This window comes from Daucus carota, chromosome 1 (genome assembly GCF_001625215.2).
Source record: "Daucus carota subsp. sativus chromosome 1, DH1 v3.0, whole genome shotgun sequence".
In the NCBI taxonomy this organism is placed as follows: domain Eukaryota; kingdom Viridiplantae; phylum Streptophyta; class Magnoliopsida; order Apiales; family Apiaceae; genus Daucus; species Daucus carota.
This window is the reverse complement of record NC_030381.2, coordinates 34,509,814-34,533,418: the sequence shown is the minus strand read 5'-3', so window position 1 is coordinate 34,533,418 and position 23,605 is coordinate 34,509,814. Positions and strand designations below refer to the sequence as shown.

The following is a 23,605-nucleotide window of genomic DNA, read 5'->3' as shown; positions in this document are numbered from 1 at the left end:
TGGTGACTTGTTTCGAGCATATGGGCCTATAAAACTGTTTACGAATCGAATTTGGAACTTGAAATTAGAAGTTCGGTCAAACTCAAGCTCGAGGCCCGAACTTTTTAATCGAGCTCGAGTCGAAACTAACTGTGTTCGACTCGGCTCGACTCGATTACGCTCCTATTATTAGTTTTGTGTTTTTATTAATTAGATAATTGAAATAAATATTATATCAAAATATTAAAATTATTATAATCCTGACATCAGGAAATTGACATTTTATATAGAAGTTCCAAAAAATTAAAATTGGAACATAGTTTGTTGGGTTTGTTCTAGGGTTTTGTGTGGCATCCCTTTGTGTATCTCATTTCTCAATTACTTCCGTTGCATCAATCAGGGCACATTTTTATCCGGTAATCAGGTATATATTCGTAACCTTACTATTGTATTCCTGATTTGTAGCTTCTATGTTGTTTTGATTATGTTTCAATCAAACATGAGTATGATATGCATATTTAGTTCTCTTCCTAACACATTAGACCTTAAGTTATGGTGAATTATTATCTGCCGAACCATGTGAGCCAATATTCCCGAAAGTTGTAGTTGAACTCGAGTCTGAACCATGTGAGCCAATATTCCCAAAAGTTGTAGTTGAACAAGATGATTGTTTAATGGTCCAAAAGATGGATTTCTAGTGATCCACTATTCAAGAACGTAGTGGAGATTGTTACGGATATATGATCCACTTTAGGGCTTGGTTATTGTTCCAAATGTGGAATTCGCTAGTACCCTAGCTATGTTTGTTTTAAGGGATTAAAATCGGGTGACCATAATCCCATGAATCTACATTTTGATCATCTTTTTATTTCCATGGGATTACAATACTTTGTGAGGGAAGGTATTATACTCCCATAGAGATGAATAAAAAAGACGATTGAAATCTAATTTAATTGGATCATAATCCTTAAAATTTAGAGAAAACAAAGTAATTGACACAGCCTAATATATGAGGGTGGCCTACCAGATAATATTATCTATTTTGTTTGTATCTATGTCGAAGAGGTGATTATATGAAATATACTCAATTGCATGAGGGGAGTTGAGCCAATTGGTCAAAATAATTGCTATGTAAGTTATCATGGCTAAAAGCATGAATGATGTTTAACAATTTAAAATTAATTTGTATGTTTTATTTTTATCATTTGCAAATAAAATTTTTTTGTAGTCTATTGAAAGTGTAATTATATTAGATTATATAGAGTAATTTAGGAGTTCTAAGTTATGGTCTTAGTAGTCTTACAATACTAAAGTGGTTTGCTTCCTTTATTTTAAAAAATATTAACATTAAAAAGTAGATATTGATTGGATTGGTGGCCGAATCCAAATTAAAGATTAAAATAATAAATACATAAATACTTTCTATGGATTAAAGAGATAACAATATAATCTTAATTTACTTTATTAATATTCAATTATGTTATGTTTCTTTTTGCTTAATATGATTGGCAACTACCTCTTGAATGTTAAGCATTCTGACAAACTAGATTTAAATTTGATCTACCTGATTTGATTTCCCTAAAACTATGATGTTAATTTATTAAGCTAATTCTTGGTCATGTATTAGTTTGATTTGTGGACTTACTGCTCATATATTCTACAACATGACTGTTAAATTGATTTTAGTGGTCACTACTGTGCATGAACAGCAACCTACTTTATATATTGTCGGCAAGTTTCATATAGCATAGTACACATTAGGCATTAATTAATGTATGCTGTGTTGAAGGTTTTGGATTCACAACGTATTTATGTTTGATGATTAATGTTCATATGATGATATTGTCCCTGTTTTGGCTCAATATTATATTTTTGTGTCTGATGATATTGTATATGTCTGGTTTTTTACATGGGGTATCTCTCTATGTGTGTGTGGACAATGAACTAATTCATTACGCTTGACCTGTCAAGTAATGGATGAAAAGTCCAATGCTGAGTTGAGTAGCAGTACAGTTGATCAGCTGTCAACTCATTCTGATGTCTATTGTAACGTTACTACTTTTATAAATTTCGCTTCTTTTTTCCAAAATTACTGGGTGAACAATATCCCATATAAATTAGTCTATCATTCCAGTGACTGGTGATGATGTTTGAAGTTAATTGTTTACACTATTTGTTGGCAGATAAAGTATATGGAGATAGACAATGATGAAAAGAATGGAGGTGATGAAAAGAATGAAAGCACCACACAGATAACTAAAAAGGGGTTACATCTCTATCCAGTTTCTGCTCAAGCTTCTGGCGAAGGTTTGCCATATGCTCCTGAAGATTGGCCTGAACCAGGTGATAAGTGGTGCTGGAAGGTGGGAAAAAGAGTAAGATCTAATGGTTATTTTATGGATAGATACCTTTATCTTCCAAAACGTCTTCAGAGTGAGCGAAAGGGAAGAACTTTTGCAAGTAAGCTTTCAGTTGAACAATATCTTCAGACTACTGGAGCAGATGTCAAGAAATTTTTTGGTTCATTCAGTTGGCATATTCCTTCAGGAGATCGACCTGCAGTAGAAGGTTTGCTTCGACTTCTAACTTTAGTGACTTCTAGAGTGTGTTAATGCCATGTATTGTGTTTGGCTGGATATCGGCACTGAATTTCAGGAGATGAGTTGGTTAGGTGTCTCCGTGTAGTTTTTCACTATACTTGTCACTAAAATCAGCTAAAGCCATCTCATCCTTACTTTTTGCTAATTTCATTGCCATTATGTTGTGCCCTGGCCCTGCTCTTCATAAGTCTTGTTTTGCCACAATGTAGAAGTTTACTTTCATGAGTGTTAAATGCAATATTTTGGGTTCCACTCAATGTTCACTTTTTTCAATTACATTTTTTCTCGCCTAATAATATGGTGGCACAAGGGCATCAGTTAATGAGTTTTACGAACTAAGATGGCCAATAGCTCCTACTGGTGTAACAAAAGGCAAAAGATTGCTACATCACCCTCTGGGAAAGATGTAAAGGTTCTATGGTTTTTAGTTGAAATAGTTTATGGAAGTCATTTTGTCTACTTTTATGATGTGTTATGTAGTCACTTTTTTAATTTCTACATAAAATATGAGCGTAATTGGCTGTTAGGAAGGTGAAAAGTTTGTAACATGCACAAGAGTTTTGAATAACTGACTGTTCTTTTCAGAAAGTTTGAGGGTAACTAATTACTTTCTTTGAACACGTTAGTGCATCCATGGTTTATACTATATATTATTTATTAAAATCTATAAGGTTATGTAAAGACGAATTTCTGACATGAGAGCAATTTTTTAGTTATTTATTTATTTAAATGGAAAAAAGCAATTAGCTACAGAGGATACCTGTCCCTTGAAAACAATTATGCAGAATAATATGCAGGAGTATTTTTAAGATATCTATATCTGGTTCATTATTTATCAGCTACTTAAAGGTCAAAGGAATCCATAATTTCTGCAGTATGATGGCTTATTTTACATTTGGTTCGAAAATAAACATGCTGTGAATCTGCTGATCACAAATTGGAAGCACTCAGCGTGGGAAAAAACACAAGCCCATTAATTAAGTTATTACTAAATTGGAGTCCCTATTGAATAGATACACAACTCCTCCTTGTAGTCTTATGTATAATGTTTTGGCACACAACTGTATTCTGCACACCCCTAAAGGCTTGACATATAAAAGCTTTACACGATGAGGTACTGAAATTGGTTATTATTTAATTTAAATTTTTGTGTGGGACTGTACAGCAGAACTTGCAGGGTCTGAATTGCAAGCTGGGATTGGGTGTTGTAAGGCTGGTAATAAATCATGTGGCAGCTTAGCTGAAGCAGAGGAAACTTCATCAGGATCTATCCTTTGTGACATGTGTTGCAGTGAACCTGGCTTTTGTCGGGAGTGTTGTTGTATTTTATGTAGTAAGACCATAGATTTATCATATGGCGGCTATGATCTTATAAGATGTGAAGCAGCTATAGATGATGGGTTTTTTTGTGGTCACATAGCACATATTGGATGTGCTCTCCAATGCCACATGGCTGGAACGGTTGGAGGAAGCATTGGCTTGGATGCAGAGTACTACTGTCGCCGATGTGATACGAAGACAGATCTTCTTTCACATGTTAAGAAGCTTTTACAAATCTGTGAATCTATTGAATCTCGGGATGACATTGTGAATATACTGAATTTGGGGGCTTGTGTTTTGCGTGGCTCACAAAGACTTGCTGCGAAGAAATTGTTGGATCGTATTGAATTGGTCATGGGAAAGGTATAGAGCTGATTTTGCAGTGAACACTGGTTCTTTATATTGTAGAAGAAGTTTATCCTTGGTTTTATATTTTCTCAATCAGCAGCATGACCAAATTTGTATATGCGTCAGCTTAGAAGCGGGACTTCTCTAGAAGATATTTGGAAAGTGGAAGATAGCTCTGCTGTTATTCCAGGTACTCCTTCCATCTTTACTTGTTGCTGTCATTGAGAGTCAAGACATTCGGGCTTCATCAGAATGACAGACAATTTTTGGGTGCTGGAGTGGGGTTGGGAGGAAGAAGGGGGATCTGTAAACTGTTTTTCCATGCATCCTCTACTTGATTCTTTGGCTCATTAAACTTTCTCATGTTGTTTCTGGCACTAAACTTACTTGCCTCATATATAAACACACATGTTGTCAGAAATCTATGTTTTGTACAAGGCACCCACTTTGATGCCGTACCATCTGCAGTCCTAATCCGTACAGCCCTCTGTTTTGAAATTCTAGAATTGCCACCCATGCTTACATCGTTTTGTACCGAATAGAGTATGATTTCATTAAATGTTTGTGACAGGAAACTTGATCAGTGATGCAGATACTGCATCTGAATCTTCAATAGACAAAAACCCTCATAGTAGAGCAGCCTCACCTCAATATGTATCCGAAAGTTTTGATCCTCTGATAGAGTCTTTAAAACTGGAGGATAAGGTTGATGAGATTTTGGAAGCCTTGAGAAAGTCTCAAGAATTAGAATATAATATTGCCCAGGAGAGGCTTTATGAGCAAAAGAGCTATCTTCAAAGTCTGTATCATCAGCTTAATAAGGAAAAGGCTGAGCTTGTCCGACATGCAGCTTATAACACTGATCGGGATGCATTATCTCTACTTGTTGTGAATAGGGTCGATCAGATAAAAGGGGAGATTATTAAACTTAAGGAAATGGAAAAAGTGACCAAGGGATTTGGAAAAACTTCCAAAGAAATCTTGAAGGAACATTTTGATGTTCATTCTGAATGTGGATAGTTCTTCAAGCTGCCAGCATCTGTCATCATGCCGCTATTATGCCAATATCCATATAACGATTCGTGTGATTCTCTCTGAGCTCGCAGGTGCTCTTTGTGACTGCACTACTATTGTGCCAAAAATTTTGTTTGTTAAGCATTGTACAATATGTACTAAGTTTTTTGTTTACATGATAGAATTTTTTTATTTTTTTTGTAGACCTTTTACATGGTAGATTAATCATATTAGGTATAGATTTGTTTTTGAGACCTTTTACATATTAGGTATCACATGATTTACTTTGAGACGATTTTCTGCCCTGAAGTCTAAATCTTTAAAGCCTCGACAGTGACGGTACAAGTGCAAAATTTACTTGCACTTTATATTCCTTTTTATTCAACTATCTAGTAAATTTGTCTCGCACCTTAATTTTCATGAGGTTATTTCCCTTGTACTAGAATTCATTGGATGCCCACTTTTGAAAGTACCCGTCTTCATACAAATCATTTCTTGTCTACTCACTGTTGTTTAACTTCTCATACTACTTGGTATTGTGTATGAAGGCCAGTACATATGGGAAGGGGAATTTAAGTGTCGCCATGCAGTGAAGGAAGTAGTGTTCATGCGTAGTGCCTGCTGTAACTCCCGTGAGGCAGTGCTCATTAGAATGGAATGGAATGAAATTTATACTTCTAAAATAAGGTTCTCAGAGAAAAGATCTATAATTTTTTTTTCATCAATCATTTCATTTTTGAAATCTAACCCACATATTGCAGAAAAAATGTTCATTCCACTTTATGTTTCTCTGATATCTTCATCATTCCACAATAATATATACTTACAATTTTCTCGTACTCTCTTCATTCATTGTAAAATTTCTTTACAATTTTTCATTTCATTTCCTCCTCATTTCATTTCATCCCGGGGAACATAACCTGTAAAAGGTGGCATTATGAGATTTGGCTGTTTCTGAACGTTCTCACTTGTGAATTGAACAATCTGGCAGAGGCCTCATTGAACAATCTGGTAGAGACAGAGACCCCGCGGAGTTAACACCAGTGATACACCGATTGCATACACATATACTTTAATCGCAAAATTTACTAATACCATTATGATAGTACATTTGTTTTGTTAGATCAACATAAACAAGAACACTACCAATTTGAAAGGATCTAATATTCGATCAGCTAGCTTAAACTTAAACTTTGTCTGCACATATCAAATTTGGCTCCATCACTGTTTACTTGGATAAAGGGAACCATAAAATATGTCTTAGCTGAATAATTTTGCCTTATGCATATAAAATTCATTAACATCTATAATTCTGTCTCACCAGAAAGGCTCAACCCACATTCCCCAGATGATTTCAAGATTGGATTATTCTTCTAGCATGTGGGTTAAAGTTGGCTAAATGAGTAGAGAACCTTAAAAAAGAGTCCTAACTGGTCCCAACTTATGTGCTGCTATGACTATGAGCCATCTCCAATTGTTAGTTGTTGAAAAATGTACTAAGCAGGGTCCCCCATATTTGTTTCCTCATATGCAGCATATATTTGTGGACCATAGTAAGATAAGGTTTGATGACTTGCTGGATTTAGAGAATCAAGCTTCCACAAGCTTTTGTACAACACTTGTATTTTCATGAAATGTAAAATAGATAATGCAGTGAAATTTGTCAAGTTGATTCAAGATTCTCAAGGTGGGGGAAAACATTTTCATCATCAATATCACAATACCAAACCAAACATGTGCCTGATCATTGCATGTATGGCTTTAGTGTAGCATATGTAATCACTGTCCTAGTAGCATTCTGCTTAGATTTTGTGCTGAATTATTCTTTAGAGTGTCTTCTGCTAGTCAGAGGTAATTAGTTAAGTAGGCTCGCTGATTAGTTCAACTCAAAGCAAAACATATGGCATTAGGCAAGTAACAAGTACTCTGACAGACTCAAAGATTTAAAGATTTAAAACTGGTGTTCTCAAGACCAAAGAGTCGTTAAAAGGGGGGCGGGGAAGCTCTCTGTTCCCCGTTCGCCTGTAGCTACATCCTCCAGAACAATGCCAAGTTCAACAAGGCAAATAGTCGAAGGTATTTATCTATCCTCTGGTTAATTGTAAAAAAAGGTAATCGCTCGAGCCAATGCCAGGATAACCAATGCAACTAGAAGCAGTCATCAACAATAACTGATAACAAATTTACTACCTTAAAAGCAAAATTTAGTACATTGCAATGTAGATTAAACCAAATTAATCCAAACATACAATTATTACTTGCTTGCAAATGAGTTTGTCAAAAAAAAAAAACTCTAATAAGTTGATCCATATCTGAAATCTCAAAGATTCAAATATAGAAAATTGATAATATTTATAGTATCCCCCGTGAAGCTTATTGAGAAAAACTCTGGGATCATGTTCCGTAAATATCATCAGACTCTTCAGTACCTTCATCCGACAGTATTTCCTGGTAGCGACATTCGCTGCTGCAGAAGGCTTTCTCACCCCTGAGAACACAAAAAGAACTATGAGTTAGATATTGAATCAACAACATACAGATGAAGATTTGTACTACACTAAAAAGTGAAAGGGTCATCCACTATTAAATTTGTTTTAAACCAGTTCTAGAAATCAGATAAACAAGTTGTACCATGCCAAAGTATTCTAGTTCAAATAGAAGGCTTGAGAATTAAGGATGTTTTCGAGATCAACAATATGTAAGCTTAAAAGGTCAATCTCTATCCTATTAGTAACTAATGAGTGCTGTGTATAAATTTTTAAAGTGCAAAGTGTAAGTGAAGGGAATAGAAGAGATGTGGGAATACGCAGCACCTAAAATCATCCCAAGCGCTGCTAATATAACTTCTAAGCTATTTTATATACTTCACAATTCACATACTAATATAAAGCATTTGAACTAACCTGTACATGTAAATGTCTTTCCCTTGCCCAAGATTCTTGTTGCAATTGTAACAAAAACTTAAAAAACTCTCAGAGGGATATCGCAGTGACTTCTCAGTGCCAAAGCCGTTTTCTTTCTTGGAGGATGCTGAGAATCCAACAATTCCGCAACAGTCCTCAATTATGCAATCATCAAATATGTGGGTAGTTTTGGGGTTGGGGCCATGAGTAATCACACAAGTATACTCCTCTGAAAGCTCCATCTCCCCAGCAGAAAGACTGCCAGACAGAATCCGTGGCAGATTAGAATTCTCATTTCCAGAATTTAAAGAACCAAAAGGAGATTTCTTTGATGAATATGGAGATGACAAAGGCGAAAAGGATCCCAACTGAGAATTCCTAGTTTTGATGCCAAAATCCCTAGGAGACCCTGCATAATCAGAATTAGGGGAAGGAACAGAGGTGGGCAGGTGAGGAATCTGAATCTTCAACTGTGATCCAAACAATACCATTCGGCTTTCGCTTTTCGATAGATCTGTCTCTGATGTTTCATCAATGAGAGCATCAACTAGGCCAAGGCCAACCTTTTTAGAATCCAATCCATCCCACTTAACTCTACTTTCAGGTTTTGAGATTCTTGGGCTGTTACCATTAGACCAAAAAGGAGTTTTTATAGCAGAAAATGGTTTACTATCAAGAACTGAAGTTGGACTCATTACAGAATCTGTGTCAGTGTAACCCTTTGAGGTAATTCCAGTAAAGAACCTAGGAGAACTGAAAATGGATGTGGATGATTTTCTGTATGTATCTGCCATTACAACTTGCTGTATTATGATTATTCTAAATTTCCACTTCAGCAAAAACCCCTACACAAAAATTGCAACTTTAAGGTTTCAAAATCTAGGACCAAACATCATAAACCCCATACATATACACAGAACACAAATACATGTACACAATATATGAATGTCTTAGAGAGGAAGAGAAACACACCTGAAATGGTTCAAAAATGCCATGGATTGCAACTTAGAAGAGATGGGCATCTACCAAGTTCCATCAAGCACAACAAAAGATGCAATCTTTTGGGTACTATCAAAACATATAAAAGGCATTGATTCTTGGAAGCCCTCAACAATTTATTAAAAAAAAATATCAAGAATAATTAAGTTCTCTACAAATCAAAAGAAGGGTGACCCAATAATGATTCAAGACCAGTTTTAATTGATTAGTACTAGAACTAGCTAGAAGCCAACAAAATGCACAAAAGCTTCTAAATTTACCCAGCTTTTCTTTTCATTTCTTTTTCCTCTTTCACCAGTCTTTGAATTAATGCTTCTGCAATTATGATCCCAAAAGATTCACAAATAGTACTCTTGTATAAAAACAATACAAATTAATTAAAAGAGCACCACAGAAAATGAAGCTAAATAACAAAAATAACAATAATTAATTTAATGTATTTTTTCTGTATTTGTGTACACTAAATTTTAGGTGGTGAAAAAACTGCTGAGAAAGTTGTAAAAGTGGATACAAAAGTTAAACAACTGCTGTTACACTGAGGCACCGGCTCCTGCAAATCTGCAATATATATTTATCGGTTTGGCTAGTGTGTGCCCATGGGCACATGCTAAGCGCGGAAATTTTTGTATTTGGGAGATTTTGATTGGTGTGGTTGGTGTATTTGCAGGGGGAGTCCACTGTTATCATGAGATAGGAGCCAATCAAAATGATTAAAGCACAAAATTTTCCGCGCTTAGCATGTGCCCATAGAAAAACCGTATATTTATTTACACTCCTAGGGGTCTATGATACTGCTGATGTTGAAAAGGAAATGAGAATTTTTTTGATAAATTTTAAATTATTTTTTAAAAAATAATTTACCAAGTTATGATTATATTTGATTAAACATTTCTGATTTATTTAAAAAAAATTCATTAAATCCGTAGTTCAACTGATTATTTTTGATTGCCGATTTCTACAAACATCCTTATCATCTTTTATTATAAGCTAATTTCATCTATACTATACTATAATAAGCCAACAGGGGTATAATTTGTAGTCCCACTTTTTGTTCCCGTTTTTTGGTTTGGTCTCACTTTTTCGGTTTCGTCTCTGTGCTATACCGTTGTTTAAAAACCGTTTACTACTATGACTCTCTCTCCCAACACCTATTACCTATTAGGACTCTCTCTCCCAACAAAGATCGACGCAGCAGGAGTTACAATGAATCAACAGGAACAACATGAGGAGGAGAAGCAGAGGTTCGCCGTGAGAAGCTTTGTCTCTCAATGGATATAGACAAGCGTCGAATTTACGGGTATCTCTGTCTCTCTCTCCCCCTCCCTCCCTCCCTCCCTCCCTCCCTCTCTGGCTCTCTCCCCTTTAAACCATCAGAAGCTTTGTCTCTCAATTGATATAGACAAGCGTCGGATTTACGGGTCTCTCTCTCCCTCTCTGGCTCTCTCCCCTTTAAACTCTATTTATCTATTTGCTCGAATTCGTTAGTACAATCTCTCTCTTTCTCTCCCTCCCTTCCTTCCTCCCTCTCTCCCCTTTAATACTCTATCTAATTGCTCGAATTCGTTAATACAATTTGTTGATTTGCTTTTTTGGTGATTGATACGCCCCTGTTTTCATGTCCTGAATTTCTTTTTTTCACCTCATACTCCTTTACTATCATCACTGTGATTTCAATAGTTGAAGAAACTTTCTACGCTTTTACTATGTTTAATGTTGGCTTTATTAGAAATATATACAAGATAGAGATGATCGTGCTAATTTTGTGTGTTTCATGTTGTTTAGTTACACAGAGCTTCAAGTGGTTGTTCCTGAAAATAGAGCTTTCTATTTTCCCGTGCAGAAATCTTAGTCGCAATCAACTACAGGGCCAGCTAAATGACATTTTTGGATCGCTTTCAGCTCTCTCTACTTTGTAAGATTGCTCCTGTGACCTGTCCAGTTTCATACACGTTAATGTTCTTTTGTTATGATTTTTTTTGATGGATTTACTTTTTTGTAAATTTGAGTTTTGTTTATTCATTCTTACCGGAAACCGAAAGTGCAGCATACTGACCACCTTTCTCTCATAAAATTTGCTTTGTGTTGATCTACATTGCAAGGACATTTCAATTTCTCACTTGCCAGGAGTTAAATTTTTGCTTTGCTTTGCTTGACACAATGTCATATTTAATCTTTCTTGAATCAGGGTATCTCTTTTAATTCCATGACAGGTGATCTTCCTGAAAGTTTTACCGCTCTTTCAAGTATGGCCAATATGTAAGTATATTGTGATAGTTTTAGTATCTAAATTTATAAGATTTTTTTGAGTTCAAAGATATTTGTTGTGCAGGTATTTGCAAAACAACCAGTTTACAGGCTCTATTGATGTCCTTTCTAATCTTCCCCTGCATAATTTGTGAGTGATACAAGTCTATTACTTAAAAAGTGTTTTCAATTGTTGTACTAATAAGTTGATTGTATCTACAATCTCAGGAATATTGGAAATAACCATTTCAGCGGTTGGATTCCTGAAAGATTAAAAAACATAAATATTCAGTAAGACATTCTCACATCAATAGTCTTACAATGGTCTTAATTAAGTAGGGGATTTTATTTTTGAGCAGTATATACATGATTATTTTAACAGGAGAGAAGGCAACTCATGGAGTTCCGGTCCTGCACCACCTCCTCTACCTAGAACTCCTCCATCCAGCAGTAGCAACCGAAATAGAAAACAAAATGACAATAAAAACTCATCAGATGGTGGTGGAAGCAAGAAATCAGGTATAGGCGGTGGTGGTGTGGCAGGAATTGTGATATCCATTTTAGTTGTTGGAGCCGTGGTTGCATTCTTTGCAGTGATCAAGAAAAGGTCCAAAAGATCATCTGCAGATGTAGAGAAAGCTGATAGTCAGCCTTTCACTTCTTACGCTTCACAAGAAGTCCAAGGTACCAATCTTCTCCATCCAATAGAAAAGACTTGCTTAACATCTTTTTTCAACTAGTCTTATCCTTTTTCTCAGAATCCCACCTCCGACAATCATAGACTTGAAATTACACTCTTAAGATATGACATCAATAATAGAAGACCACTCTATATATTTCAACTATATAGGTAGTCATATTTAGGTATTACCATTAGTTCAGTTTATCACTGTTGACTGCCTGAGGACTGTTCTGTTTAGTTTGCATATCAGGATATGTCCTGTTCTTTTGTTATTGTAATATGTATTGTATTGTAATCTGAATTCTATTTTGCGTACCAGTCTGCCACTGTGATTTTAGTTTGATTTATATCTAACTGCTAGACTTTGATTCAGTTTCCTTTCTATTTAACTGATATGCTTTGATCTTGAAGATTTCTATTAACTGCTTGACTGTCCTGGATTTCAAGTCTGCCACTGTGCTTGACTGTCCTGGCTTGGCTTATATTCAAAATTCTATTTAACAGCCTGGGGACTATTCTGATGCTTTTTTATTTTTAGTTTATAGGTTGGCCTTCCTTGTCTTCTGCAGGTTCTGGATAGAATTTTGAATTCCAGCAAATGCTACCAGGAATTCTGCCGCATCACCAAGCCTTCAGACCTGGAAATTTTGATCTGGATAGGAGAGGTATGTAGAACGTACATAATCATACATTAGCCAGTAAGTTGATTTTGTCGATACCATCTTAGCTCAAATTACACTTGTAGTTGCCCAGAAATGTGATTTTTCTAATCTTTATGCATATGAATCTATCTGATATTTCTGGACTTACGTGACACTACATGAATGAGAATCCTATGTGAGAGTAGTTTACTTTTAAAATTGGACCAAAGAACTAGAAAGGTTTGATTTCTTATAAAAAATACTTACCCTGAAATATTGTATTAGTCCTTCCACTTTGTTTTTCTCAATTTTTTCAGGATTTGTGTTAAGTTCACTTTGTTAGTCCGGATGGTAAACATATTGTTGTTGCTCTTCTGGATTGTACTGTGAAGGTTAGATTTTTTTTTTGTTCAGAATGTTCTTTGCTTCTTTTCCTTCACTACTGTAATCTGTTTTTTGCTTGCCACCTTGTTTAACTAAAATATTTGAGTTTGGTCTGATGTATCTTCTATTACAGGCTGCAGAAGATTACCAGAAATCCTTGAGTAGGAATAACAGCCGCAAATGGACTGTACAGGCATATACTTCTGGTAGATTAATTTGCTAGCATAGGACACAGTGTCATAGTCAGGGAAGGCTTTCTTTTGGGTACTTCTCCTTATATGTTAGCAGTTATCTGGATCTATTGCAGTATGTCAACGCGGGGTCTGTGATTTCTCAACAAAAGCTGAAGTGGCACAATCAGGAGGTGCATCTGGAATGTTGGTGATAAATAGTGAAGCAGGTAGCTTTGGAATTACTGAATGTATTTTTGACTAACTTGGGCTCCATTTGTTTTTCTGAAAAATATTTTCCTGATTTTCTGGCCTTTTTTTAGCTTCTAGAAAACTTTTTTTCAGAAGACATACAAATGCTGGAAAATTAGAAATATGGAAAAAGTTTTCCAACGTTGTTTGGTTTGTGGAATAAAATGTTTTCCGGAGGAAGATTTCTTTAGCAAATGCTATCAATTTCTGGAAAATGACTTCCCCTTTTTAAAAAGGAAAACATTTTCCAAATTGAAGAGTTTCTAACAATATTTAGTACTTTTTTTCATGAGTCAAATCATGGAAAATCATATCCTGGAAAATGATTTCCAAAAAAATATTTTCCCTAGAAATAATTTTTGGACAAGTATAATTCCGAGAAATCATCTTCCGGGAAATTATCTTCCCGGTAAATATTTTATAAAATCAAGTTATTCCCGTCAAACAATCGGAGCTTTAACTTGATATTTTATTATTATTATTTTTGACTAGCTTATTGACATATATCATGTTTACTAATTACCACACTTCTCAGATGGGCTACCCGTGATGGATTGTCCCCACACTAAAACCCTTAATATCAGTATTCCATCTGTGGTTGTCACAAAGTCGGATTGAGAGTTTCTAAGTAAGGCTTTGGCTGGTGGAAGCAGTGGTAAGCTTTGAATTTTAGGATAAAGGAATCTGGTTGCTTTTAGTCATCTTTTTTGGCTATTAGACTACAAAGAGATTTAGTCTAAATACCATAATATCATTTCCTTAATCATTGGAAAGTATCTGGGTGTTTTGATGAGTAGTTAAATATGCACCCAGTTAGTATATAGTTCTTCCGGGAGAGGTCTAAACCAAATAGAATCGTTCTATTGACTTTGATTTTCTTTAGTAGTTTACCGAAATTGTATTATGCAATCTTAATAATATAATATTATTCGTTACATCACATTATTTCTCTGAGATCGTCTTCAGTGGCTCTGGCAGTTTGAAAAATATTTTTTCTTTTAAGTTGCTATTGACCATGTAATTAACACACGCGTGTAGCTCTTGCTTGCTTATTGGTTGTATTCGGGCATTTACGGAATAACAGAGCATGAATTCACATAAACCTGGTACAAATTTATGTTATATCCTCATACATGTTTCTTCTCATAGCGGCTGCAATGCATACCTAAAAAGGTAAGGTTAAGTGGTAAACTATCTCAGTTATACCAGTTCTATCAAACCTTAGTGTACTGGCTACTTGTCGACTTTCTAACTGCATTTTTAATTTAAGTATCATAATTTAGACAGCATGCTAACATTCTATACTCCTGTTCATAAGTAGAACAATAGTTGGAACTGTAAAAGGACTCCTGTATATTTAGATTGTTGATCTCTAGTCTTGGGTATCAGAACTACCTTTATTTGGTTTGTTACTCATGATCTCTTCATTTCAAATGTAGTGGAATTACTACTTTATGCACCTGTTCGTCCAGTGCTGGATATGTCACTGCTATTTTTATGGTTTATGGCTGTTGGACCGTAACTTGTGCTTCACTTTGGAAAGGCTCAACAGTGTGCGATAAAATTGAGGGGAGCTATAGCCAACTATCACTGAAGGTTTTTAATTTAATTTATTAGTTTATCTTTTATTTTATAAAGGATATTGGCACAAAATAAGTGAACAGTAATGTAAGATAGTGATTGGAGAGTATTTGGAGAGATATACTAGAGGATTAGAGACTGATAGAGAACGAGGACATGTCTAGAGATAGAATGGGTGGACATTACAATGGATCCCCTGGGCCCCATTAGGTTTAAACTACACAACAGGTTCAACTGACTATATATTGTTAGATTACAGGCTTTTAAGGTTTTGGTCTCAACAGGAAAATATATTTTGGTTTTTATGGATACCCAAAAACCATATTCCCTACCAAATTAGAAGGTTCTCTTTATGCTTTTGGGATATATCAGAAATCCTCTATCGGTAACTAGCAATTTTATTGCAACAAGTATCCAGTTATACCTTCAAAATTTATTGAAAAAAGTGAATGATCCCGTGAAAAGTTGAACAAGTGTGAACTTGGATTGAGAAGAAAGATTAATAGCTTTAGGTTATTTTCGGTGTTTGTTTGCGTCATGATCGATCTAAATCAGTACATACAATAAACAACTATGGTTACTGGCTTATATTTTTCCTTTTCTTTTGCCAGGAATCCTCAGAGACCGATGAAGATGATGAAGAAGTTGTTGAAATTAATGTGATGAGTGCCATTGTTTTTGTCATCACAGCATCCACATTTCTGCTTCTGCTGTATTATTTTATGTCATCTTGGTTTGTGTGGTTGCTGATTGTACTTTTCTGCATCGGTGGTATCCAGGTATTGTAGGTCATAATGGTTTTATCTTTAGAAATTTTGTTGATCATGGCTCTAAAGAAAATGTTTGGTTGTGTGCATATGTGAAGTGTTTTTGGTCATGGGATTTCTTATTTCAACAATCTGCATTTAGAAAGTGTGTTTTCTAGACGAACAAGATTCCAAGTAATTTCTGAACCTTAAACACTAAACCCAGTAAACTCTGCATTAGTGGACATACACTTAATGTAATTTAAACTCTGCATTAGTGGACATACACTTACATTAATGGACATACTTTTATTATAAAAGTAATCCTAAATGTAATATTACATTTAGTCGTCCTCTTTTTTAGGATCAAGTGGCTTCTCTTCTAATTGTAATTGGCTCCATTTCTTAACAAGTTAACATCTCTTGTCACCTTGTGATTGTTAGCTGCAGGGTTGATAAACAGCTTTCAAAAAGAGTACTAAGATATTAGAATTATAAGAAAACTGGTATGTTTTTATTCATTCCGTTGAATTCTGTTTATAAAACTTTGTGTTTAAAATAGATATAGCATAATTAGCACATATCCTGTTTCAAATTTAAACTAATATGACTTATCTAAATATCTATATTTAACCAACTAATGTCTTGCCATGGAGGACTGTTATTGAATAAGTTCTACAGACTTTTATTTGACTACTTCAGCTTCAGCTGGTTACTTGACAGCCATATTAGTACCACGTCTCTGAAAAAGATCGGCGGACACATATATCCAAATACAATATTCGACAAGTTAAGTGGATCCCCTATCTGCAATGCTCAATTTTCAAATGAGGACAATCATTATAAATCGGATGGATACCCCGTACACCTAGATCAGATGGATGAATTTACATGTCTTCTGGGTAAAGTTGCTCTACTCATGGGATGTCTTTCGCCTTATTTTACACAATCCATTGACTTCTATTTAGATCTATTTTAAAATTATTTTCAATTCATTTTTATGTAAGACTTATAATGCAAGTGATTTAGACACTTAATATTATTATTATTATTATTATTGGTAAGAGTCGTTTTAATAGAGTTATCCAGTTTAATGTGTGAAATAATTGTACATATCTTCGGCTGCTCTAAAACTTAGTATGTGTTATTAAAGTTACAAGAGGAATGAATTGTGCTTTGCTTTAATTTTCTTATGTCATTCGATCACACCTATATATATAGAATATATATATAGAATCAACATGTACATGCAAGTTGATATAACATGGGGTATATGGATCTTTGCTGCATGAATAGCCCATCCATTGTTGCTCTTATGCCTGAGGCTTTGCCACAGAACATGTCAGATGGCTGTTGTCATGGTGCTGTTTTAGCAACATACTTTGATGTTACTCTCTTGTTATGCAAAGTGGATGTGTACAAGCAAGGTCCAACGGAAACATGGCTGCTCTAAACAGGTTGATCCGAGTTTTGGAATACTGATGCAAAGGACTAGGTATATAGAATAAAGGAAAATAAGGCCCAACAAAGTTTGCATACATGATAAAACCTTCTGTGCAAATATAATCCAGGTCCAGATATATGCACTTTGGTAACAAGACACAAAAGATGACAAAATGTCTCAAACAAGACTTTTTCTAGATAACAATAATTTAAACAACTGCAGTTTCAGAGTGTTCAATGTCACCCGTAAGAACATTACAGTCGAGTTGCTTATTTGATAATAGTAAAATTAACGAAAACAACTACAGAAGTTCGAGCCACCTACATGTACCCAAGCTTTGCTGACTTGCAAGTTCTACTTGCACAGATTAATATATAAATCTGTTAGTTCACCTTCCCCACACATTAGACAAACAAGAATACAGTTATTGACAAACAACTCTTGCTCTGGAGAGAGGCATCACCCTTATTGTCGTAGCATTTTCCAATATTATCATATATTAATATTAATAAAAAATTCACATATGGATATAAAAACATTTTAATAACTAAAATTTTTAAAGGAAAAGATTTTTTTTCCAATAACTAAAAATTTTAGCTCAATATTTTAATATCACTAAATTTTCCAAATACAATAGTATCATGCGCTATGCAATGAAATATGAAAAATATGAGTTAATATTAATCAAAAACCACATTATCATATATTAATATTAATAAAACATTCACATATGGAAAATTGATTGTTTATACTAATATTTTATAAGAATATTTATAAATATACCAACTTCTTAGAAATTATTTACAAAAATATTGTCAAGTTAATTTTTTTTCAAAAATACAATTTTTTTTCCAAATTATTTACAAAAATACGACTTGCAACTTCTGCAACCTCATTTGCAACTGTTGCAAATGAAGTTGCATAAGTTGCAAATGAAATTTCTCATTTGCAACTGTTGCAAATGGTGTTGCAAACGAGGTTGCAGAAGTTGCAAGTCATTGCAACTGTTGTCCAAATGAGGTTGCAGAAGTTGCAAGTCGTATTTTTGTAAATAATTTATAAAAAATGGTATTTTTAAAAGTATTGAAAGTTATTTTTTTAAAAAATTTCAAGAGCTTAGGCAGTTATGAAAAAAGCCCTATTCTATATTATCGAAAAAAATATTGTACAAGACAAATTTTCAAAAGTGAATATAATCAATCGATTAATATGATTTAATACCATTTTATTTAATTAATGAAAAACATTAATAAAATGATATTAAACTTATAAATAATCAAATTAAAATTATATGGTCGCCCGTGCTTCGCACGGGTTATAGGCTAGTATAATTAAAAGTTAAAGATCATATTTAATTAATAGTATATTATTATAAATTAGTAACCGAAAAGAAATAAAAAAGTTATTTATAAATTTATGGCATAAAGTTGGCTATAGGTTTGGACTTTAAATTTTAAAACAATGGGACATACATTGCATTTGAATAATTTTTATTTTTTTTACAAAAGTGTGAAGGTTGTATTTGATTGCCATCAATTGAACAATATACTTATAATTATTTTTAAAAGATCATAAAACAGTAAAAAAAAACTTGAAAAAGTAGTTTTTATATAAAAACCCAAAAATATATCCATTATTGGGTCCGTGAACCTGTGTAGAAAGACATTCTTCTGTTTTGAGATATAAGTTGTTTGACTTTTTGCACGTGTTTTTAAGTATTTTGACCGCATGTTGAAAATCATTATTTTTTTTAAAAAAAATTTGAATAAAAATATATGATTGATATTATCATTCAAATAAAAAAAATCAAAAAACTGATTTTAAACATGCAGTCAAAAGATTCAGAGATACGTGTAAAAAGTCAAATGACTTATATTTCAAAACGGAGGAAGTTGAATAAGTGCAGGGCAGTTTAGTAATTAGTGTGAAGCGGCTTATACTTTAGGTGGCTGTAGCTGGTGGGCCGGCCTTTTGCCAAATTATCGCAAAACGTTAAAACAGAGGGTATTTGCGAGTTCGTGCCAACTGACTGCCGTGGTGGCCCGCTTTTTAATTTCCCGTATTAGTCGAATCGGTGGAAAGCTCACGGACTGCGCTGTATATTGTGACTATTGTCATACTCCCTCCGTCCCGGTCAATAGTATACATTGGGGGACGGGGGCGCGGCACGGACTTTAATGCTTCAATGTAGTATAGTTCTGTAAATTATTTTTAAGATTTTCTTTTTTTGTATAAAAGTATAACATTTATACTTTTATACAAAAAAAGAAAATCTTAAAAATAAGTTGTAGAACTATGTTTTATAAGAGCCTTAAAAAGCGCGTCGAGCAGTGAAAAAGAAACGTATACAATTGACTGTGACAGAGGGAGTATAAAAAGTCTTTAGCAATTTTTTAAGGTCAAGACGTACGAGATTGTAATTCATGTTTATGATAATACTATTGAGTGTGTTCAACTCAAGTCCCACATCGAAAAGATAAATAAGATTTGTCTTGAATATAAGCAATCAAAGAACTCCATTAGTATGAGGCTTTTTGGGAGGAGCCCGAAAACAAATCCGTGCGGGCTTGGCCACGACCCAGAGCGGACAATATCATACTAATGCGGAGTTAACGGGTGCTGCGCGGCCTAACAAGTGGTATCAGAGTGAGGTTAAGAAGTTGATCCTGGGGTTGCGGGCTGCATTTGTGTGATGTGGGGAGGCTTTCCAGAACTACGATTGGAGGTCTTGGACGGCTTGTGTCGAAAGTCTTTCCTTGGACGGCTTGTGTCGAAAGTCTTTCCAACAAGGTGGTCGGACGGCGTGTCCCGCCTAACAAGTGGTATCAGAGTGAGGTTAAGAAGTTGATCATGGGTTGCGGGCTGCAGTTGTGTGATGTGGGGGAGGCTCTTCAGAACTACGATCGGAGGTTTTGGACGGCTTGTGTCGAAAGTCTTTCCAACAAGGTGGTCGGACGGCGTGTCCCGCAAGATGAGGAACCGATGAGTAGCGGCGGTACAAGGGTCACAAGATTAGTGGTTCTTGGATTGAGGGGAGATTGTTGAGTGGGTTCAACCCAAGTCCCACATCGGAAAGATAAAGAACATTTATCTTGAATATAAGCAGCCAAAGAACTCCATTAGTACGAGGCTTTTTCGAGTTTGATCACGGTCAAAGCGGACAATATCATACTAATGCGGAGTTAACGGGTGCTGCGCGGCCTAACAAATACAAATTCTAGAATAATGCTCCTGGGTTCAGAAACACTATATTATTAGAAGTTCATACTTTACGGCTCTATTGTATTATTTTTTATTCAATTTCTATTAATTAATTATCAGAAGTTTGGAAATTATTAGATGCTAGAAATTTTATCCTCGACATAATTTAATATTTACAAAGTTGTGTTTGTAAGCACTAAATTATGTCGGTTCCTATAATTTACCAAACTAAATTATCGATACTTTTAAAATCAAAATTACCCAGATCTTTAACAAAATATCGATATTGAAATAACTTTTCCTAAATTTAATTATCTTAAATTAATATGTGATCCAATTAATATCCGATTATCAATGGATGATGCCTTGCTCGCCGTGAACGAGCGCGCACTCTAATCTTGTCGCAATTAAAATTGGCAGGGGAATCCTAGAATCCACTTGATTATTAAAGCTACTCCTAGCATATGGGACCCAACTATTATGTCAAAATTTAATGTTGATTGATGTTGCCTTTTGAGACATGGCAAGTCGATGTCTCTTTATTAATCTTCCGATTCAAGATTAATTATACTGCTATCAATCTGTTTTATCAGAAGGTCCACAACTTTCAACCTATGTTGACTAAACTACCCAAAAGAGAAAAGTAAGCAATTTAAAATCGATAAATAAATTATTGTATTCCTATTTTTCGTGGTCCTATTATAAGTCCTTTTTTTTTTTTTTTTACAGAATTTTATTATAAGTCCTTTGAATTCTGAAAAAGTGATATTATTCCTGTGAATAGGACCTGAACTGGGCCAATGTTCTTGAGTTCCCGTTCTGCGTGCACCTTGAACACAAGTAAATTGTCGGTAGCGAATTTTAAATTCAGGCTGAGCTCAGATTTTTATGTTTAATTTATTTCATTGTAAAATCTTTTGTGATAAGAATAATCAAAATTTGTATTTTATGATTAAATTTATGCTTTAAAATATATCTTTGAAAATATTTTATGATATTTTTGCAAAAATATTTTAAAATTTATGTACTAATGTAAAAAGGTCTTAATATTATTATCAAAACTATTAATATAAAGGAAATCTAGGGGGATTTTCATATTACATAAATTTAAAAACAATTTTGAAAAATATTTATACTACTCCCTCCGTCGTCCCATGATGTTTACGTTCACTGTGCACGCATTTTGAGACTCTTATAAAGTATAGTTTAATAATATTTTTTTAGTTTATTTTTTTCTAGAATAAAACTTTAAACATCAAATTTTTTTCATGATTTATTTTATAAAAAAATATTATGAAAGTATATTTTATAGAAATCTCAAAATCTGTGTCAAAGAATATGAGGGACGGACGGAGCAGTACAAACCTGTTCTTTTTTTGCTTTGGATATTTGTATAATTTTCAACTTGGAAAATACGGGAAAAAAGATATTCAGCCTCTAAGAGCACACAACAATTATTTGAACTAGCCTTTTGGCCCGTGCTACGCACACGGGTATTGATTATTAGATTTTTTTATCAACTTAACCTATACTTTCCGTCGTGAATAACCCCAAATCTGACGGGTAATAGGCGCATTCAAACTACTTATTTATGAATTTTAAGTTATAAAATTTAACGTGTTTATTAGCATTTTGGCCCGTGCTACGCACACGGGTATGATTTTTTGTTTTTTTATCTAATTAACATATACATTTTTTATTAACAAACAGTATGATATGAGATATAAGTTATGAAAGGCACATATGTAAGAGTTAAAATAGTCGAGTTATGTTATTGGCGATCAGTACGTTGTAGATGTTAAAGATAATATATATGAATGTCGATTGGAAAAAAAATCACGCAACAAATTTTATAACGACGCGGACTATATAAATCTTTGTATTTAGAAACATAAATAATTACTTCCTCCATCACAAATTAGATGAGCCTTTTGAGAAAAATATTCATCCCAAAATACTTGAGCCTCTCTCTTTTCAATGCACATTTATCAACAATTTTCCATACTTGCCCTTTCTTATTTATCATTTTCAATATAGCATTTAGCTAATACAATTGAAAGTCAATGTAATAAATATGGGTAGAGATAGAAAAAGGAAAAATCATTTAATACTCCTTAATATGTGTGAAATGAGCAAAAGGCTCATCTAAATTGGGATGGAGGGAGTATAAACTTAACCTGATTATCCATATTATAAATCTTCCATCCATTCCTTATTTATTAAATTAAGGTGAATATGTTGATAATAGAGTTTCCACCTGTTTTTAATAAAAATTGATAAATAGGTTAAGAAATAATTAACCTTAAACATCAATAAAAGAATATATATATATATATATATATATATATATATATATATATATATATGTGTGTGTGTGTGTGTGTAGTCATAATTCAGTTACATTACTATAATTATATGCTACAATTATTGTCTTTACCGAAAATTGATAGTAAGAAGATATACGTGATAAATATCTATAGAATAGATACTGTACTGATTTTATAACAGAATAGATTTTTCATTAGTATCATTGATATTTCAAGTTCAGAATAAAAATTTATAAGTTTATGGATCAATAATCAAATCATTGTTTGTATAGTTAAAATAATAAAAAAAATAGGTAATTGTTTCTAAAATATTTAAAAAATTCATGAAAATAGTAATGACTATATAATTAAGATTTCTCGGGGTCGCCTAACGGCGATCCCTCGTATCTTAAATAAAAGAACGAAAAATTATAATAAACTATATGCAAGAACTTTTATTGTTAAGTTATTTAAATGAAAATATGCTCATTTAACAAATTTTTATTTACATAAAAATATGCTCATAGCATTTCGGCCCGTGCTACGCACACGGGTAAGATTTGTTTTTATCTAGTTAACCTATAAATTTTTTATTAACAAACAATATGATATGAGATATAAGTTATGAAAGGCAACGTATGTAATAGTCAAAATACTCGAGTTTTGTTATTGACAATCAGTACGTTGTAGATGTTAAAGATAAAATATATACGAATTTCGATTGAAAAAATAAAATCAGGTAACAGAAATTATAACGATGCGGACTATATAAATCTTTGTATTTAGAAACA

At 33.8% G+C, this 23,605-nt stretch overlaps 3 protein-coding genes across 11 annotated transcripts; 2 read left to right on the top strand and 1 right to left on the bottom strand.

The window, feature by feature from the left end:
* The first annotated feature begins 254 nt into the window (after positions 1–254).
* On the top strand, positions 255–5,556 carry LOC108225849 (protein OBERON 2). 4 transcript variants are annotated; one of them, XM_017400805.2, is made up of 5 exons: positions 255–403; positions 2,163–2,547; positions 3,745–4,262; positions 4,374–4,437; positions 4,819–5,556. In XM_017400805.2, the coding sequence occupies exons 2-5, from the start codon at positions 2,172–2,174 to the stop codon at positions 5,265–5,267; spliced, it is 1,407 nt and encodes a 468-aa protein (XP_017256294.1). In that variant the 5' UTR covers positions 255–403; positions 2,163–2,171; the 3' UTR covers positions 5,268–5,556. The 4 variants fall into 4 exon arrangements, with proteins under 4 accessions (XP_017256294.1, XP_063937309.1, XP_063937306.1 ...); XM_064081239.1 differs by having other exon boundaries at positions 301–395; XM_064081236.1 differs by lacking the exon at positions 255–403 and adding an exon at positions 1,526–2,025 and having other exon boundaries at positions 3,748–4,262.
* A 1,866-nt stretch (positions 5,557–7,422) lies between these two features.
* Positions 7,423–9,704, bottom strand: LOC108226237 (FCS-Like Zinc finger 8). Its single transcript, XM_017401188.2, has 3 exons — positions 9,137–9,704; positions 8,165–9,009; positions 7,423–7,749 (listed from the first exon to the last, which is right to left on the bottom strand). Exons 2-3 carry the CDS (start codon positions 8,956–8,958, stop codon positions 7,656–7,658), a joined length of 888 nt encoding a protein of 295 aa, XP_017256677.1. The 5' UTR covers positions 8,959–9,009; positions 9,137–9,704; the 3' UTR covers positions 7,423–7,655.
* A 490-nt stretch (positions 9,705–10,194) lies between these two features.
* LOC108226453 (protein STRUBBELIG-RECEPTOR FAMILY 7) lies at positions 10,195–17,508 on the top strand. 6 transcript variants are annotated; one of them, XM_064081217.1, is made up of 13 exons: positions 10,195–10,460; positions 10,946–11,075; positions 11,374–11,419; positions 11,493–11,558; positions 11,636–11,698; positions 11,790–12,091; positions 12,628–12,754; positions 13,048–13,122; positions 13,248–13,320; positions 13,422–13,514; positions 14,072–14,191; positions 14,976–15,132; positions 15,729–17,508. In XM_064081217.1, the coding sequence occupies exons 2-7, from the start codon at positions 11,039–11,041 to the stop codon at positions 12,675–12,677; spliced, it is 564 nt and encodes a 187-aa protein (XP_063937287.1). In that variant the 5' UTR covers positions 10,195–10,460; positions 10,946–11,038; the 3' UTR covers positions 12,678–12,754; positions 13,048–13,122; positions 13,248–13,320; positions 13,422–13,514; positions 14,072–14,191; positions 14,976–15,132; positions 15,729–17,508. The 6 variants fall into 6 exon arrangements, with proteins under 6 accessions (XP_063937287.1, XP_063937284.1, XP_017256915.2 ...); XM_064081214.1 differs by having other exon boundaries at positions 13,403–13,514; XM_017401426.2 differs by having other exon boundaries at positions 12,659–12,754; positions 13,248–13,514.
* The last annotated feature ends 6,097 nt before the right edge of the window (positions 17,509–23,605 follow it).

Bases quoted from the DNA above. Each gene is read 5' to 3' on its own strand.
- LOC108225849 (XM_064081232.1), top strand. The intron at 2,548-3,744 runs GTTTGCTTCGAC...GGGACTGTACAG, and splicing joins AGATCGACCTGCAGTAGAAG to CAGAACTTGCAGGGTCTGAA. The intron at 4,438-4,818 runs GTACTCCTTCCA...TGTTTGTGACAG, and splicing joins TAGCTCTGCTGTTATTCCAG to GAAACTTGATCAGTGATGCA.
- LOC108226453 (XM_064081217.1), top strand. From the start codon at position 11,039: ATGACATTTTTGGATCGCTTTCAGCTCTCTCTACTTT. The intron at 11,699-11,789 runs GTAAGACATTCT...TTATTTTAACAG, and splicing joins TTAAAAAACATAAATATTCA to GAGAGAAGGCAACTCATGGA. The intron at 12,092-12,627 runs GTACCAATCTTC...TTTTATTTTTAG, and splicing joins CGCTTCACAAGAAGTCCAAG to TTTATAGGTTGGCCTTCCTT.
- LOC108226237 (XM_017401188.2), bottom strand. From the start codon at position 8,958: ATGGCAGATACATACAGAAAATCATCCACATCCATTTTCAGTTCTCCT. The intron at 7,750-8,164 runs GTTAGTTCAAAT...TTGTGTTCTCAG, and splicing joins AAAGACATTTACATGTACAG to GGGTGAGAAAGCCTTCTGCA.